This window comes from Pipistrellus kuhlii, unplaced genomic scaffold (assembly GCF_014108245.1).
Source record: "Pipistrellus kuhlii isolate mPipKuh1 unplaced genomic scaffold, mPipKuh1.p scaffold_m20_p_15, whole genome shotgun sequence".
NCBI classification, from domain to species: Eukaryota; Metazoa; Chordata; class Mammalia; order Chiroptera; family Vespertilionidae; genus Pipistrellus; species Pipistrellus kuhlii.
Genome location: NW_023425460.1, coordinates 28985924 through 29004983, shown reverse-complemented (window position 1 = coordinate 29004983; position 19060 = coordinate 28985924). Strand labels below are relative to the sequence as shown.

Below are 19060 nucleotides of genomic sequence, written 5' to 3'. Positions count from 1 at the left end.
GAGTCACATTCTGCTGGAAGTAAGCAGTGAAAAGTGTCATCTTAGGCCAAAGCAGCCATTCACTTTACCCATCCGAATCTCATCTTTCCATTTAGCTATGCAAGTAATGGGGGACTTTTCTTAGAACGGCTCTTGGAGCCAGGTTCCCAGCAGGAAGCACACTTTACCCCAGATGTTTCAGAGGAAGAAACCTTAAGGAAGGGTCTCCTTACAGAGGCAGGGTAAGGGGAACAGACTAGACCAGCAAGCTATCCCTGTGGTGGAAGGGACCGGGGAGGGTACAATGTCACAGAAGCTGAATCCTTTCCTGAGGGCAGTGCTGGGACACAGCACCAAAGCAGGGAAGAATTGCCTGCCTCTCTTTCTCCTCTTCCCTCTGGCCTGCCAGTCTCCTCCTGGTTGACTCAAGCAGAAGCCAGAGGGAAATAGAGAAGGTAGTCACAGGCTTAGCCTTCCTGGGCAGAGTGGAACAGAGAGGGTGGAGAGTGAGTATAAAAAGAATAACTTTGCCGAAACCAGTTTGGCTCAGTGGATAGAGCGGCGGTATGCGGACTGGAAGGTCCCAGGTTCGATTCCAGTCAAGGGCATGTACATTGGTTGCAGGCACATCCCCAGTAGGAGGCGTGAAGGAGGCAGCTGGTTGATATTCCTCTCCCATCGATGTTTCTAACTCTCTATCCCTCTCCCTTCCTCTCTGTGAAAAATCAATAAAATATATTACAAAAAAAAAAAAAAAAAAAGAATGTGTTGCCATTTGCATTGAGAATTAAAAAAAAGAAAAGAATAACTTTAATCATAGCATAGGCCTTGCCACACATATTCATTTACATGGATGAAACATGTTTAGTATCTTTACAACATACATTAGCAAATGGCCAACGTGTGGCACCTTCAATGCCACTCCTCCATGCCAATAGCAGACCTGGCTATTGATCATGGCTTTCTTACCTATGGGGCCAAGAAGTGTTCCCAGAAACATCACCAAGTTAGTGGGGTTGGCACATGAGAGGAAACCTATTTAGAGCTATAAGACTTAAATAGGCTTGCAAGTATGGCCTATTGCTCATGCCAATCTGGTGGATAACCTTTTTTTTTTTTTTTTTTTTTTTTTTTTTTCTTGTTAAATTAGCTGAGTAGGTATTTCTTAAGCCAAGGAAGTCCTGTTTGGAAGCCAGGCCGTGACGTGCTCTGAAATGTGTTGGTGCAGCAATATTGTGATATAGATGAAGAGTCAAGTTGGGAGGCCATCTCTGCCTCGAGCAAGGTGGCCACCAGGCAGACCTCCTTGGGCCACCTGTAAAACAGAATGATGCCAGCCAAGGTGGAAGTCAGGGCTGGGGGTTCTCTTGAGGTGGAATCAGTTTTCAGAGCTGAGTTGCAATGTCATACCCATCTGTGTGTGGTGCTCTCCTAGGTCCTGATTGATCTTTAGTTTCTCAGGCCCTCTATGTTTCTGGTGTGTACTCTTGGACACCAAGTTCAGACTTCAAGTGGTTTTGGGTACAACATCCTTAGCTGGGACCAATGGGCAAAGTGTTATGGATGTTGCCAGCATGGTGTAGGGCATAGCTGGCAGGTAGTTCCCAATTCATTTGCCATTCATATCAATTTGTGCTGGCGCTCAGTAGCACTGTGTTGAGATGGATTTGAAGGCTGTGTCCAGGTTCAGTGGACAGCAGGGCCATGATCCCTTAGGGATATCTGCCCTGGGGGACAGGGCTAAGGGGAGCACATGGCTGTCCACAATTACCATCCCTGCTGTAGGGGAAGAATTTTGCTTTAGAGGAGCAGACATGGTTTCTTGGTGTGATATTTTGAACAAGTCCCTTAGCCTTCTTGGACCTCAATTTCCTCAAGTGAAAAATAAGAACATTGCTTAGATGACTTTTAAATTCTCTCCATCTTAGAAATCCCATGATTTGCTGAAGCTGGTTTGGCTCAGTGGATAGAGCATTGGCCTGCAGACTGAAAGGCCCCAGGTTCGATTCTGGTCAAGGGCATGTACCTTGGTTGTGGGCACATCCCCAGTGGGGGGTGTGCAGGAGGCAGCTGATCAATGTTTCTCTCTCATTGATGTTTCTAACTCTCTATCCCTCTACCTTCCTCTCTGTAAAAAAAAATCAATAAAATGTATTAAAAAAGAAGAAAAAGAAAAAAGAAGTCCCATGATTCAAATTAGTTTTTTTTTAAGTATTCAAGGTAAAACATGCAACAAATCTGTTTGATCCAATTAAAATATTTCCAGCCCCCCACTCCAATCTGCCCGATGCTTGAGTGATCACGCTATCTATCCGGTGAAGGCCATTTCCCGGGCTGGAGCAGCTGGAGACCTTGGAGACAGAAGGCCTCCCATACTAAACAGATTCTCCTCTTTAATCTCAACGGAAAGATCCAGGAGGCGTGATTCACATCTCCCCCATTTCCTCTCCTCCGTCCTCTGCCAGCCTGAACCTCTCCCCTCCTGCTCTGCAAATGCGCCTGAATGCGGAGTTCTGAAATTTAGGTTTATGGTTTCAAAGTTCATGGTCCTGAGGATAAACAAAAAAACTATTGTGGTCGCAGGGAGCGGTGGACCCCATTAACACCACCCCATGAATATTTATGGTGTGAAACTACAAAAGAACATAGAGGCCATATTGTATTTCCTCGAACTTTCTTTCCATGGGGTCCTTTCTCTGTGGGGTCACTTTAATGTAAGCTTTGCTTATTTAGTTGCACACTTTAAGCTGATTAACTTTTTACTAAAAAAAAACAAAAAAAACCCCTCCCTTTTTGTTTGTACATACACTCCCTTCACACAGATTCACAGAAAACTGCTTGAAACCTGTTAAATCCCTCTGCTGGAAACTTGAAGGGAACTCAATGTGTCTCTGGGTAGGATTTCCCTGTGACTCTCCAGGCCTCGGGCCCCTCCACCCCACCTCAGCCTGCTTCCTGAGAGGAATGCCAGTGGTTCCGATACTCCATAGTTAGCTCCTCCAATAATCTCAGCTTATCTCTAGGTGACCATCTCCTGGAACATTAGCAAGGTCCTTCCTGTGTGGCCTGTGATTGGGGTGGACGAGCAGCAGGCCCTGGGTGGGTACTCTGCCCATCACTCCCAGAAATGGCGAGGAGCCGCAGAGACCTCAGAGTCCGCGGGCTCCGCTGCTCTCACGCTGCCGTGTGGAAGAGTTGGCTGGCCACGAGGCGGGGCGTGAATGGAACGTGCCTATTTCTGGGCCCTGTCCCCAGAGATTCTGATTTCATAAATCTGGGGATCGTCATATCAGCAGCCTCCTTGGACACTCTAATACAAGTGGTGTGTGGACCGTGCTTGAAAAACACGGCAGCTGTGGCATGGAACGCATGGAGAAAGGGCCAGCAAAGGAAAAGTCTCCGGCCCAGTGTTAACACACGCCCTCCAAGCTCCCTCTTCCCCAGGACAGGCAATGCCTGTGGGGCCATACTGCTTTAACTGGGCTGTTCGAGTCCCTGCCGCAGCTCTTCCATGAGCATTTGTGATCAGGCCTGTGAGTGCAAAGCTGTTTGAGAAATAAAGTGCCTGTAAGCCCAAGTTGTAAGTGTCCACATGAAAATCAGGAAATGGGCCAAAACCGGTTTGGCTCAATGGATAGAGCGTCGGCTTGGGGACGGAAGGGTCCCGGGTTCGATTCCAGTCGAGGGCATGTACCTTGGTTGCGGGCATATCCCCAGTAGGGGGTGTGCAAGAGGCAGCTGATCGATGACTCTCTCCCATCGATGTTTCTAACTCTCTATCCCTCTCCCTTCCTCTCTGTACAAAATCAATAAAATATATATATAAAAAAAGAAAAGAAAAAGAAAAGAAAATCAGGAAATGGCCCAAGTGGTGGAGGTGGAATGAGGGGAGATGAATACCTGCCGGAGGTCACTCCCATGGGATAAATCCAGGTCTCTGTTGGTTATGGTGTGAGCCCTCTCCCTTTCTGTCTCTAAAAAAAAAAAAAAAAAAAAAAAAAAAAAAAAAATCAATAAAAAATATTTTTGAGAGATATGATGCAAAATAAAATAACCCCTTCAACAAACAAACAAAAAACCCTTATCTTTCTTGTAAGATCATGTAAACACAGCTAATGGCAACCAAAGTATGAAGTTAACATTCTTTTAAAAAATATATATTTTATTGATTTTTTACAGAGAGGAAGGGAGAAGGATAGAAGGTTAGAAACATCGATGAGAGAGAATCATCGGTCAGCTGCCTCTTGCACACCCCCTACTGGGGATGTGCCCACAACCAAGGTACATGCCCTTGACCGGAATCGAACCTGGGACCTTTCAGTCCGCAGGCCGACGCTCTATCCACTGAGCCAAACTGGTTTCTGCTGTAGTTAACATTCTGACTTCCAGTGTCTTCACTTAAAGCCATAAGCTCATTTAGCTCACCTTGTGCCTACCAAGCTGATTCAGGCAATAGTATTGGCAAATACTTCATCACTGCATAAGTGCAGGTCACTTCCTTCCAGCCTGTAGTAACAGTTTCCTTGACACTGAGTATATATTTGTTATAGTAGTATACCACTTTTAAAAAATATATATATTTTATTGATTTTTCATAGAGATGAAGGGAGAGAGATAGTGTCAGAAACATCAATGAGAGAGAAACATCGATCAGCTGCCTTCTGCACCTTCTCCCCTCCCCCCCCACTGGGGATGTGCCCACAACCAAGATACATGCCCTTGACCGGAATTGAACCTGGGACCCTCTAGTCCACAGGCCGACACTATCCACTGAGCCAAACCGGTCTTTGCAGTATATCACTTTTGATAACAATTTCTGTATTAGTCAGGATGAAGAGGTTATGCTCCAGTAACAAATAGCCCCCATTCTCAAATGCTTATCATAAATAAAAGTTTTTATTGGGAAAAAGGGGGCATGTGTAATACTTTCAACAATGAATATTTTTTTTAAAGTTTTTATATTTTTCATTCATGCTACTTATTAGTCACCTCATTGCTCCACACGATCTTTCCTCCAGAACCCAGAATGATAGAGTTGCCCCCATCTGGAACATTGCTTGTCTTGTAGAAAAGGGAAAAGAGGACACGGAGAATCATGTAGTGGCTCTCCAAGCTTCCTCCCGGGCTTAATTAGTCAGAGCAGGTAAATCGGCTCATCTGACGTCAGTGCGGCATGGAAGTATAACCCTCCCCCAGGGAAGGACAGCAAATAGTGTGAACAATAGTGCTATCTATCACATTATGGTTTTTCATGTATTTATATCCCGAGGACTCTGAAGAAGAGAGAAATAGCTGTCCTTGCTGTGCCTACAGCTAGAGAAAGGTGACCTTTCAAAACGCCTTACAGACGTAGGCCTTTGATCTTTATGATAGTTTGCTTTAATGCACAGAATTATTATTTGTCTTTCCTTCTTCCCTACCAGCCCTGTGTCAGAATAAAATTGGATTGGCTGGGCTGTCTTTTCTAGGTTTTGCTACCCAACACCCGATGCCTTCTGGGGCATTAGTAAATCCATTTCTTGACCTCCAGCTTAAATTGACCCACTTGTGTTTTTGTTTTCTTATCCTCCCAGCTGTCTTTTGGGGAGACATTGCCCTGGATGAAGAAGACCTGAAGTTATTTCATATTGACAAGACCCAAGACTGGATCAAACAGTCAGTGGAGAGAACAGGACATGGAACAGGTGAGTACTGTGTTGTCACCCTGCCCCACAAGGCGGGTCAGGGACCCACCAGGGGTAGATGTGGACCACAGACCACCAGTGTTTGACCCGTCAGACCAGTGCCCACTTGTCTGTGGAGAAGCAGAGGCTGTGCAGCTGGAGCCACCATGTGTGCTGAGCCTGCTAAGAAAATCTCATCTGCCTGTTCAGACTTGACTCAGTGGTTTCAGACCTGAGCTCAGCGTAGGTTCTCAGGACTCTGGCCTCGGGGTCCAGCACTCCCAACTGGAGAGGGTTCAGGATGGGATGCATTTAAGGCCTGTGTGACGCTAGTGGTGAGTACTGGCAATGTTTGCCCATGGCTGACACGTGGCTGACAACCCAAGCAGAAGTTCCCTGGGGCTGGGAAACACGGGTGGCTTCAGACTTGGATTTCTTTCTTCCACTCTCCCGTCTGGCCTCCCTCTCAGGGCGAATAGTAATGGGACTGATCTTCTGAGTGCTCCCTACCTCCCAGCCCCTTTTGCTCACATACCCCAGCTCAGTGGAATCACCTTCCCAGAAGCAGCCTAGGGGGCTGAACTGTGGGGCTGATGGGCTGGTGTGTCTGATGATGGCTTATGTGGTGACAAAAACTCACATGAGCCTGATGCTACACCGTCTCTGCTACCCATGACCCCCAGAGACCCTTTCCTGCCACCCTCTTTTTCTTTTTTCTCAAGTCTTTTAGAAATTATTGTAGTAAGAGCACAACATGAGATTTACTCTCTTAATAAATCTTAAGTGTACAAACAGTATTAGAAACTTTATTTTTCACAGCAACATACACAACCTTAATTGAGCTCTAACAGAAGAAAGCATCTTTTTATAACTCTACCACTCCAACTGGCATAGTCTTACCCAGGTTCTTACCTGGAGGTCTAGAGAGGTTGACACGATTGTAATCTTTGTGTGGTTAAAATTATTTTTAACTTTTTTTTTTTTTGCATTTCTTAAAAATAGTGAAATTCATATATCCCAAGCATACAATATAATGAGCTTTTACATACATCCATGTAACCACCACCCAGACCGAGGTATGGAACATTTCCTGAACCCCTTATGACCCTTCCTACCAGTATCCACCCCACAGGCGCCACTAGTCTGACCTCTATGCTGCAGATCCTTTTTACCTGCATAAAGGGATCAGGTAGCATGTGTAGTTTGTGTTTCTTTTTCACTCAGCTTTATTGTCGTGTGGTAGTCTGTTGTATGAAGGTACCCTAGTGTATGCGTCCTTCTGTTCACAGACATCTGGACAGTTCAGTTTTCAGCTATGATAAATAAAACTGCTGCTGGCATTTCTGAATGTGTCTTTTGGTGGACACAAGCCCTCACTTTTACTGGGTACAGACCCAGGAGCAGAATTGTTGGGTCAAAGATGCTGCATACATTAACCTTGGGTAGCGACTGTCCGACAGATTTCCAAAGTGGTTGTACCAGTTCACACTCTGCATGGGTACATATTGATTTGGAAAGCAGGAGGGGTGACCATGTAGGATCAAGTGAGCCTTGGTCTTTCCTGTTCGGGGACCTGCCTCACTCCCTGGGCCAGCACAGCAGCCAGTTGACATCCATCACCATCATGGAATGCTCAGGGTGGCCCCTATCCGTGGCCCATAGGCTGTTCCTGGGGAACCTGCCATGGGACAGCATAGGGGCCCAGGCTTGGCGAATGTGAGATACCTCAGAGAGGAGCTGGAGTAGCTAGCTCCCATGCCAGCTGCATTCCCAGCTGTCCGGGAGGTTGCCTGGGATTGCTGCAGTAAAGGGCAGCCTAGCCACCCTGCCATCACCTCCTGCATAGCACTACCCTAGCAGTTTTCACCTTTTTTCATTTCATAAACTAGTTACTCAAATTCTGCGACACACCAAAAGTTTTATTATATTTTTTGTTGACCCAACAACAACAACAAAATTGGTGTAATTTTGATTCATTTACACTGGACAGCTGTTGTCATTTTTTTTTTTTTTTTTTTACTTGACAATATGAGGGAAAAGAGGTTAGTGTCCCTGACTAAATAGTCAGGCATTGCATGTTTTAAAACTCTTGTGGCACACTGGTTGGAAATAGCTGCACTAGCCCAATGCCGACATAGTCAACCTTATGGTCTAAGAACCTGAGAACCTGTCTTCTCTTTTCTTCTCCCCTGTGAGCTGAGAGAGGGCAGAGTCTATGTCTTATTAAGCTTTGGATCCCCCGGAGCTCCCTGCATCTATTGATAGAAGGTACTGGGCAACATGGGTGGAGGAGGGAGAAGGAGTAGGTGGACAGAACCATCTCCCAGGGGCCTAAGAGATGAAGAGCTCCATGAGAGCTTTGCTTCCAGAAGGGCGGTTAAAGTACTGGCCACAGTCACGAGCTATTGGGTCAGACTGCCTGGGTTTGAATCCTTGAGCTGGGCCTTGGTTTCTTCATTTGTCAAATGAGAATATAATGTTCTGAGGACAAAAGGAAAGAACATGTGTGAAATGCTTAGCATGGTGTCTGGCACATAATAAATGCTCGCTAATATAAATAAATAATTCTCTTGGGAGCTGCCAGAGGAAGAGGCAGCAGCATTGTGGATGTACAGGGGCGAGGAGGCAAGAGTGCGTTCTTGAGGGAGAGAAAGTCCTGTGTGCATTTTACTGCAGAGAGAAGAATGGGAGCTCTGAGCAGGCATTGGCCAGGCTGCTCTCTGAATGGGGCCCTTGAATGAACATTGCAGAGTTTCCTAAAGCTGCTAATCGGATTAGCTATGTAGTGAAGGAAGTACTTAGCGGGACACACACACAGACCCCACCCCCCACCCCCACCCCAGCGTCCTCTTCGAAGTGATGGTGCAGATCCTGGCAGCCCCGCTGCTGAGCTCCGACACCTCTCCTCTCGCCACACAGACGGGGAGGAAAGGCCCGGTTGATGTTCGGGTCTTTTTGCATGTTTGTCTCTTCCCTAAAGAGTCCAGGAAGACCGTGTTGAGCACACCCATCTTTGCAAATGTCTGGAAACCTGGGGAGGAAATTTCATCCTGCAGTTACCGGTACGCCATCCGGATAAATGGATCTGATTTCTTGACCTCTGTAATGAGGACTCTGAAAGGGGAAATGGTTTTAATTACTTATTGGCTCTGGTGGAAGCTGCTGTTTCCCACCTTGTCTATTCTGAGCTGTTGGGCCATGTCCATCTCTATTTAAAAAACCAACCTTGCTCTAAACCCTCATTTCCTAAACTCCTGCCATCAGTTTTCGGGCGTCTGCATAACAACTGTGTGGGCATCCAAGTTCAAAATAACACATTGGCAGGAGAGAGTCCTAGATATATGTTTGGATAACTTCCCTCCCCTCTCTGGGCCTTGTCTCTGAGTGATGAGGCCCCTTCCTCTGGCAGACCATTTTTGCTCCTAGAGTTCCTCTTCCTGTTCTAGTTTTGGCTTGGAGTGGCACAGGTTACCAGCACTTGGTCTCAGTGTTCCCATCTGAATAGGGGCTAATGCATATTCATAAGATACCCACGTGTCCCACACAGGTTCTAGGCTCAGCCTTTCAAGGTTTGAGGGTCTAAAAAAGACCCAACATGTCTCTGCTCTTGACACATTGTTTTAAAATTAAATTTATTGGGGGTGACATCTATCTATCTATCTATCTATCTATCTATCTATCTATCTATCTATCTATCTATATCTACCTAAAAGCCCAAATAACCGTTATGCCCGGTCCACCAATAATAACCAGTTGACTGGTCATTATGATGTGCACTGACCACCAGGGGGCATACGCTCAATGCAGGAGCTGCCCCCTGGTGGTCAGTGTGCCACCACAGCCAATCTCCTGTGGCTGACTAACCTCCTGAGGTCCCTCCCCCAAGCCAGTTGGCCCCATCCCAATTGGGACTGGGCAAGATGGCCCTATCTGCCCTGATTGCTGGCCAGGCTGAGGGACCCCACAATCCGTGCACAAATTCATATACCAGGCCTATAGTGGGGTAATAAAATTGTATAGGTTTCAAGTGTACATTTCTATGATACATCACCACTAACCCTGTCCCCCTGAGCTGTGAAGACTTGGTCTCCCACCCCTACCTTTGAGAGGTGATGGTAAAAGACAAGGATGAATTCCATGTCCTGATGAGGCTGCACCTCCTTCTGCCCTCTGTTACCTCGGTGGGCCATTCAGTGTGTGCCTTGTCCTGTCCACCAGACTGCCAACCGCTGTGACTTGTCCTTGTTTGGTTTTGGCCCTCCCTCTGTCGTTCCAGCCTCAAGCAGGGCACATAAATGGTGCCAGACAGACACTTGTGAATTGTGAATGGGGCCATGAGCCTCAGAAGTGAATGGCGGCCTCCTTGCTTCCCTGCTCCTCTATGTCCTGAGAGGCCAGTTAGGGGTAGGACTCTTTGTTTGAATGTGTGACACCTCAGAACCCAGCCTGGAATGGACAGCAATGAAAGAAAGGCTCATGCTCAGGGGTGGTGCCTTGGGGCTGGGCAAACCCAGGTCTGTAGGGAGCGTCTGGAAAGGGCATTTTTTGGCCGGGTGGTTACTAGCTTACCTTTACCGGGCCCTTTGTTCAGATCCCCGGATGGAACTGTGGTCCTTAGGAGTGCTGGCATTCCTGCTCGCCCCTCCAGGGCTCCCTTCCCACCTGTGGAGGGGCCCTCAGCTGACGACTTTGTTTCACCCTTGCCCACGTTGCTTTGGCTCCCATGGTTTATAGGGGTGTCGAACTCAATCAGAGAAGGGGCCAAAATCTAAAATCCAGCCTAAATCGCGGCCGAATGGTTTACTGAACAGTCATAAACTGTCATTGTGATGGAAACGCAGCGGAGTGCAGTGATGACAGCGCGGTGCGGGCCACATTGCAAGGCCTGGCGGGACGGATTTGGCCCGCGGGCCTTGTGTTTGACACATGTGGTAGAACTTGATCTTATGCTGAACTCCTACTGTGCGCTGCCCTACACTCTCCCCTTGCGCCCTGTCCACAGCTCTGCTGGCCTCTGACACCAACTTCATGATTAGAGTCTCTTTCCTTCCTTCAAGTAACGGATGCTAACTGGGGACTTCTGTACTCAGCACCAAGGATACAGCATTATACATTTTTCTTCTGCCATTGAGGTGATGGAGTTTTAATGATGGGCTTGATAGTGGTCAAGCTTTGAGAGTACCAGAGGAGTGGGGCGGGCTGGAGGGGTGGGACCTGGGATCAAATGCTCCCACTGGTTGGGGAACCACCAACGTCTCAGAGGAGGTGTGGACAATAGGCAGAACTCATTCTTGGAGAGAAGTCCCAGCTGACCAAGTGACAGTTGTCATCCAGGCAGGGTTGGTGTTGGAGGCCAGTCTAGGGCATAGGGCCTGATGGAAGGCAGAGCAGGGCCATGGGGAGGCAGCAATGTTCACGTGAGTCCAGAGACCCTGGCAAATGCATCTGAGAGGCCTTGCCTAGAACTCACAGAAAGTTCCAGTTCTGACCAAGAGCTTAGAAGAACAAGGTATGGACCCCTGGTTCTTTTGGGAAGAGGGTATGAAGGAGAATAGCATGCTAGAAGCTTGGCCTGAGAAAATAAGATGGGGATAAGCACCAGAAATTGAGCAGAACCCCACAGGTCAAAATCGGGGTCAAAGATGTGCTGCTGAAACCCTCAAGTGTTGATCCCAAATTTTTTCAACTCCCCCGGGTGAGCCCACAACAGCAGTGGGCAGCTGGGAGACAAGTGGGAAGGGCCTAGTAGTCATTCCGCCCATAAAGTTTTCAATTTAGTAAGATGATTTGAGATGATAAAGAGGCATCTGATAAAGTGCACATCTGTTCGTTGGGAAGGGAAAAAAAAATGCAACATAAGGATTCTATCATCTCATTCCCTGGGGCCTCATTCAGAGGCTGACTTATACCTTGGACGGAAGCCAGAGTTCATTGTGAACTTGAAGTGTTGGGAAAAGAAAATTCACCTTTTGGTTGATTTTTATTGTGACTACGTTGGTCAGAAGTTGGAGAAACTGGGCTGGGTGTCCACTTGGAGCCACAGTGGGGGCCGAGAGCCAGGTCGGGGCGGGACAGTGACCACCTGTGGGCATCCATCCATCCAGAGAGCCCTTCTCCCAGGCCTCCTCATGGGCCCTGGATTTGGGAATCAGAGTCAAAATGGAGAGATTAGTTTGAGAAACCAGGACAAACAAGAGCTTAGGACCTGACATTCTAGACACATTTCCTTCAGTTCTAAGGTACAGAATGCCACTCTGAATAGCTGAAGTAAAATAGTTTATTTAGAAATATATTCTCATGACCATCCATCGAAGACAAGCAGAAGAGCTGGCCTCTTGGGGATTGGGCTGGAAATTGGAGAGAAAGGAACAAGGCTGGCTTCTCTTCTCAGGGGCCATGGAGTGTCTCATTTTTGCTTTGCCTCACCTTTTTGCACCTGACCCATCATGGCCACCATGCCCAAGTCTATATCATGATCCCTCAATTCGAGGTCCCCCACTGAATGTCTGTAGTACCTACTATGTCTATAGTACCTACTGACGTAAGGGTACAGTGGCAGTCCCAAGAATGGAGAGGTATTCAAGGAAATGAGTATAAAGTGAGCTGATCAGAGGGCCGACAACAGAGCCACCAGGAGGAAAGGGGAGCAAAGCAGGTGGTGGGTCTGTGCCTTTGTCCAAGAGAACGTGAGCGCTGGGCGTGGGCACGACTGAGGATCTGATCTTTGCCTCTCGGTTTTGGCCAAAAAGAGGATTGTGCCTCCCCTCCCCAAGCACCACGTTTTGGTTCTTCTTAATCTGATTCTATTTTTATTCTCCTTTAACCTTGTATGTTTTTATTTATTTATTTGTTGAATAGTAGTCTGTTTCCTGTACTTAAAGTAAATGGTAATTGATTTCTAAAGCAAAATGAAATGAAATAAACCATACTTAAAGTCTTGCTATTCATGCAGCCCTCCAATCAGTCATTCTGCATTAATGACCTAGACATGAAAAACAATCCCCACCTTGACTTAAGAGAATCTGTAGTGGTTCCTTTTTGACAAGATGAAGGATGATCTAGCCAACAAGTAATCACGTCCTAACATTTTTGAACGCAGCATTTGTAGTTTTCTTAAAGCTATGCCCCTTTGCTCTGTGTTTCTTGGCCTCTTTGAGATGTTTGCGTTTTGTTACCATTGGGAATGGACCTTTGCTTCAAATGCATTTACTACTCAAGTATTTTCTTATTGGGCACAATAGTCATTTTTGGACAAAACTAGTGCCACAAACCTTTTAGAATTACCCACGACATGGCAGACATTGGCACTTTACCTTATGGGACTTCCATTTCTTTATCTGTAAAATAGAAGCTTGGATTCTAGGCTTCCTGAGGGCCAAGAATGAGTCTTCTTGGTTCTTTTGCCAAAGATAAGCCAGGATGGGGACTCACTGCTGCGTGGGGTCTGCTGCACGCATGTCTGATTGGACAACAGTAGTTCCAGGCTCTTCCTCCATTGAACCTCGCGGAACGTTAGAACCGTCTGCCCCAATTGCATCTAACCTGAGACCTTCCAAAGATCCAGCGGGGTCCCGCAGGTGTTGGCAAAAATGTGGTTGTAGCCTCCCTTTGACTTCTCTTAGTAATAAACAACAGTGGGCCGAAGAGAGGAGGTTAAGAAAGGCCAGCCTGCCTCCCACACAGAGCCACGTGCGGGATGGAGACACTGCACACCCGTGACAAGTGAGCTGGACTGGGAGAGCCAGTGACACAGCTTGAGGGGTGGCAGGTGGCCCTGCTGGGATGAGTTTGGCTGAGGCTCCCCTCTGCCATCATGCTAACCTGTGGCTGGTGTATAGGACAAAGTCACGTATCTCCTGAGGCTGTTTACATGACATCTGCAGGTCATTATTTCTGTGGTTTCCAAGGAAGTCCAGAGAGAGAAGGTTATGATGGTGGTGGAGTTGCCAGTGGAATCTCATCCGGAGCTCTGGTCATCTTATTTCCCCTTGGTGTCCTTCAGTGAGCCTGTATGCCCCAAGCAGTGAGAGAAGAACCCCATCTGGCCTTGACCTGGAACCTCTGATCTTTACCCAGCCCCTGTCCTGCTCCTACTGCCTCTTGCTTTCTGCTCCCCAGGCTCTCCGTTACCCTCAAGCCTTCCCTGCGACTTGGCTGCCATTGCCCAGGGAATTCCTTCCCTCCCTGACATTGGCACCCTCTAGAAGCACGACTTTTCCATTTACTCTGCAGCCTAAAGGTCCTAAGGGGTCAGCCCGGGAGCCAAATCTGGTCTGCAGATGGGTTTTCGCTTGTTTTGTAGTGCTTAAAGAATCTTAATTTACTGCCAACATTTAAAAATCAGGTTTCTCATAAATATCCAGAATCTTGGCTTCTCTGGAAACATTGGAAGATCTGGCCACGTGGGTTCAGCAACCCCACATGGTAACAATCAACGGAGCTGCATGATGATGGGTTGAAATCGGGAGGAGCAGGTGCTCTGCCATTTGCCACAGACCCCACCACTCCCTATCCACCTCCCCCACCCAACCTCTTTCACTCTGATGTGTTACGTGCCTGACCTCCCAATCGTAGGCATTTGAGTTTGCATATGGGACCACTGAGGAAGAGACACCATCCTTGGACCCCCATTCAGGACCCATGACACTGGCCAGGGCCACTTCTCCCATCTCCTTTAAGGGGGGAGGATCCTAGAGCTTCAGCTGTTGCTGGTAGGCTGGAAAAGGTCCCTTCCTCTGGAACATCTTTTCTTCTTTTCCATGAACTTTCAGTCTCTGGCACCTGCTTGCAACACAGCAGGTCATGTCTCAGGCCCTGGATGATACATGGGGAAAACACAGAGAAGTCAAACAGGACACTTGTATCTTGCAGGGGGTGATTGGCATGTGTGTTGGCATCAGAACAGTTTCTTTCTGGCCCAGTGAATCAGTGGGTTAGAACCATTAACGGGTACTAACCACTCTGAAACAAAAAGCCCATTACAGTTCACTAGCGTTTGCCATCACCCAAAAAACATTAGTTACCTTAGCCTCTGGTTACCTGTACTAGCTCTTAAAGGTGAAGCAATTGCTCCGCACTTCTTGAACAAAGCTGAATTCTGTCCTGAAACATCAGAGACGGGTCATGAAGCTTCGTGCTGTTCTTTCTGCTTCTTTCCTCTAGTTCTCTGGAGAGGGCTTGGGTTGGCCTTTTCCTTTCTTCGATTTCCTGAGTTCTAGCCCACTGTTTCTATGGGGTTTGCCCTTTGAGATATTTGTACATCTTTATTGGTCTTTTGGCATCGGTGCAAAGGCCACGTGATAAAATTCTTCTAGGAAGACACACATGTGCTTTATGCCTCATTAAACCTTCATTTCCTCATCTGTAAAATGGAGATGATAATAATAATAATAATAATAATAATAATAATAATACCTTACCCCACACAGGTGCAGTGAGAATTAGCTGACATGACATATGCAAGCATTCACCAATTCAATTCAGTCCAATTAAAATGGATGTATTTGTTAACATCTGCTGTGAACACCACACGGTAGAGATAGAGAGGTGTTGTCTCAATCCTTGAGGAGTTGTGTTGTGGGGACCACAGATTGGTTTACAAATAATTGTAGTGTGGGCACGGTATGACTAGGGCTAGGAGCTCCTTGAGAGTGGGAATGCTGTCTGATCTGTTTTTCCGTCCCTGGCACCTGGTGCAGTGCCTGGCACAGAGAGGTGCCCCATAGAAGCTTGTTGAATGAAGAAATGAATGAATACGAGGGACATGAGGATGAAGCAGAGAGGAGGGGGATGGCTTCACGCAAGAGGGTGAACTTAGAATTTGAGTCATGATTGCATTAAACCCATAGCTTTGTTTGGGGGGAAACTGACCTAAAGAGTAATCATTAGTAAGATTATGGCTACCATGTGCCAGGCATGTTTGAGGTGTGCTCACAAACTGAAAAGTCAAGAGTCTTATTATGTCAATTTTTATGGATGAGGAAACTAAAGCTTAAAGAAATTAAATATCTTGACAAAGACAACTTAGATAGAAAAGGCTGTGCAAAGGCTGGGCAAATTGTTTCCCTTCTGTGTTCTATTCCTGCCTGACACCTTCCCACCTCCACTTGTTGTAACCTCTCATGTTCTTCAATGCCACTTCCAGGAAGCCTGCCTGGACTTCCAGGTTGGAAGTGGGATTTCCTTCATCTGATTTGCTCTCACTGTTCTTTGTGCCTCATGGCTTCTGGTGGGTGGGTTAGTGTCTGGTTCACAGCTGTGTCTCCCACACAGTATAGTTGCATATTGTGGAATTAACATGATTCAAGGCAGGTGGTGAGAGCTATCCAAGGAAAGCCAATGGTCCTGAGCTCAGTGGGAAGTGAAGGGGCCAATCAGCTCCACTTTCCCGGGGATAAGAGGATGACTACACATAATCTAGTCACTCGAGTCTTGAAGTATATCTTTAGTTAACTTTTAATAGTCATTTGATGTCTCAGATTGTTATGGCTGAGCACTGTTTGGAACCAGGTTTTTGGAAATCCATGCCTGGGTACAGTGGATGCTTTTCTCCCACTGACTGCCGTTGACTTTCAATGGATTCTCAGCCTAAACTTGGTTTTGTTAAGTCTATTTTAAGGATAACTTGAAATTTTTACTTGAATTGTGATGCTTCAGGTATAAAATGTCTTGTCTCTGTGGCTTATTATTTCACCCCAATCTGCTCCTTCAGACTTCAGAACAGTTTTAGAGTCAACAGTGATAATCTATAATAATAAAAGCATAATATGCTAATTAGACCAGCCTGACCTTCGAGACGAAGCTGGGCTGCAAGGGCCGAGGCAGCCGCCTCAGCGATGGGGGCTGAGCCCCTTGCATGAATTTCGTGCATCAGGCCTCTAGTAATAATACAAATAGCTAACTCAATGAGTGCTGATTACGGGCCATTGTTCTATACCTTGAATGCATAGCTCTTAATTGGCTTAAGAACCCTAAGAGGTGAAGACCTTTAACCCCATTTTATGAATGAGAAAACCCAAACACAGAGAGGGTAAGTGCCAAGGTGTGGACTCCGTATTTTTCTCTTCCCATGGCCAGAGCAGAAAAAAAAAAAAAAAGATTGGACCACAACTTTCCATCTGTGTAAACACAATATGTTTCTTTCCCATCGGCTAAAGGTTTCCCCAGCAACCGTGTGTGCGCGCGCTCTCACACACTACCAACTGCAGAGCACATGTTTTTAGACAAAGTGTATGCTGTAATCTAGTTCTTTTTTGAAAATCTTTTTGCTTCCTAATTTAAAAAATAATATATTGAATAAAATTTGGAAATGTTGGTATATGGGAAAATAAAATGAATCCAAAATCACCAACCAGAGATAATCACAATGGGCATTGTGGGTATTTCCATTCAATGTTTTTCCTTTTTTCTCTTGTTTTTGTAGATGTTTTTTAAAAACATGGGTTCAGGCTCGATTCTATTGGAATCATACTGGGTACTACTTCTTAACCTGTTTTGTTTACTGATACTATGACCATGTTTCCCATTTAGGAATCTTTCTTCTAAAACAATTTGAAAGGTTACACAGTGTTCCATTATATCATAATTCATCTTACCACTCCCCTGTTGGGTGTGGTTGTTACGGTCTTTGTCATAAAAAAATGTTGAGAGAGATGAACATCCGTTGTCTTCATTGCCAATCAATCCCTTAATACAGAAACCTAGAAGTCATGTTCTTGGGTCACAATCAGTTTTGAAAGACTTTGGTACATCTTGCTCAATTACCCCATCACATGTTATCAATTTATATTGCTCCTCCACCAGCAGTGTATAACGATTCCCGTTTTGTTACACACTCGCCGATATTAAGTCACTTCATTGGCAGAAACTGGCAAACATATTTTAACTCATTTCCCCTTCCCTTCTGTAGCATTTGAAATTTGGCATAGATATGACAATTACTTGGCACTGAATTACTTAGGATTTACACATTGATCACTGTCGTGGTTGCCGAGTCTGTTCCTGAATCAATCTGTTTAACTGTTATGTCATTTCCCCTCCCCTAATGGGTAACTGAAACCTCGGCTGAGCCTATATAATTTGCAGGTAGTTTTCTGACCGAAGCATACAGATATTTCATTCATTGACCTTGCCTGAAATGCTCGCTCAGACCACAGGTATAAGGTTGAGGGCAGGGGTTGATGAGCATGGATTCTGGAGTCAGAAGGCCCACCTTAGAATGCAAGGTTGGTCTTTTACCAGCTAGATGACCTTGGACAACTTAGTCATGGGCCCCAGTTTTATCTTCTGTAAGAGAGGAACCATGCTTACTTATGGGGCTGCATGCATTTACATCTGACCAAAGGAAGGGCATGGCAAATGGAGGCTGCTTAAGACATGCTTGTGAGGGCGAGACTGCAGCAGCTGGTGTGGCTCAGTCAGCCCTAGCTCCAGCCATATCAGACTCATTTTCTTTCTTTAGGATTTTTTATTTGCTTCTCCCCCTTTCCCCCCTAGAATACTCTTCCCGAATGAATGTCCCCCTTTCATCATTCAGGTCTCCGTTCTAAGCCCACACCAGCCATTGCTCTCTCAAAAGCTCTGTTTTAATTTCTTCAACGTGCTTAATCCCTCCATGAAATGACCTGTTTATTGTTGATTTTCATTCCCTCCATGGAACTGTGAAGGCACCAGGAAGGTAAGCCTTGCCTGTTCTGCCTTAAGGAACCCAACACATTGCTGCCAAAGGAGGCCCTCAGCCAATATGTATTGGATCAATGGACTGGTAATAAAACAGTTTTTAGGATCTTTCCTGGAGATTACTTTTTCTTTTTCATAGACTAAAGCATAGCAGTTTCATGCTAGATTTACCTCTGATGGGTCAGGGCTGTACATATTAAAAAGTCAATGTTAACCTAAAAATAAAAAGTCTGAATGAGAAGCAACCAATGTTTATTTGAGATTAAAAAAAAAAAAATTGTAATCTGGGAAGAACAGATTCAGGCAAAAACCCAAATAGTGTCTCCCCAATACAGGAGAGGGGTTCAGGGGTTCTAGGGGAAAGGAGGAAGGGAGATGGGGTAGGTTATTTCATTGGTGCTGGATAAAGTGAGATTAGATTTGAGCCTCACAGACTAGCTTACGATTTGGTCATCTGGAAGAAGGCTAGATTGGTACTTCATTGATTGGTTTGATTATTGGTGAAGTCCAGCTGCATCAGTCCTTACAAACAAGATATTCTCATCCCAACTGAGTTCTTAGAATGCTGGAAGTTTTGTCCAGTTTGGAAGATGAGGAAAAGGAAGATGTGCAGGGTAGTTCCTCTGAAATGGCTGCTCCTGCCCTGTTTTAACATGGCTCCACTCCTGTCATTGTCGTTCACATCAGGAAACGTGAGCGGGAAGGTTGCCCAGGCAAGGTTACTTTAGCATGCAATGCAT

The 19060-nt window shown here is 46.1% G+C and overlaps 1 protein-coding gene across 1 annotated transcript in view; it reads left to right on the top strand.

Annotated features, from left to right (window-relative positions):
- TLL2 (tolloid like 2) overlaps nt 1-19060 on the top strand; it is a 95751-nt gene that overhangs the window by 14345 nt on the left and 62346 nt on the right. Inside the window, exon 2 of the mRNA XM_036438710.2 lies at nt 5553-5663. Coding sequence (XP_036294603.1) covers nt 5553-5663 — 111 coding nt within the window. The remainder of the gene's footprint in view (nt 1-5552; nt 5664-19060) is intronic.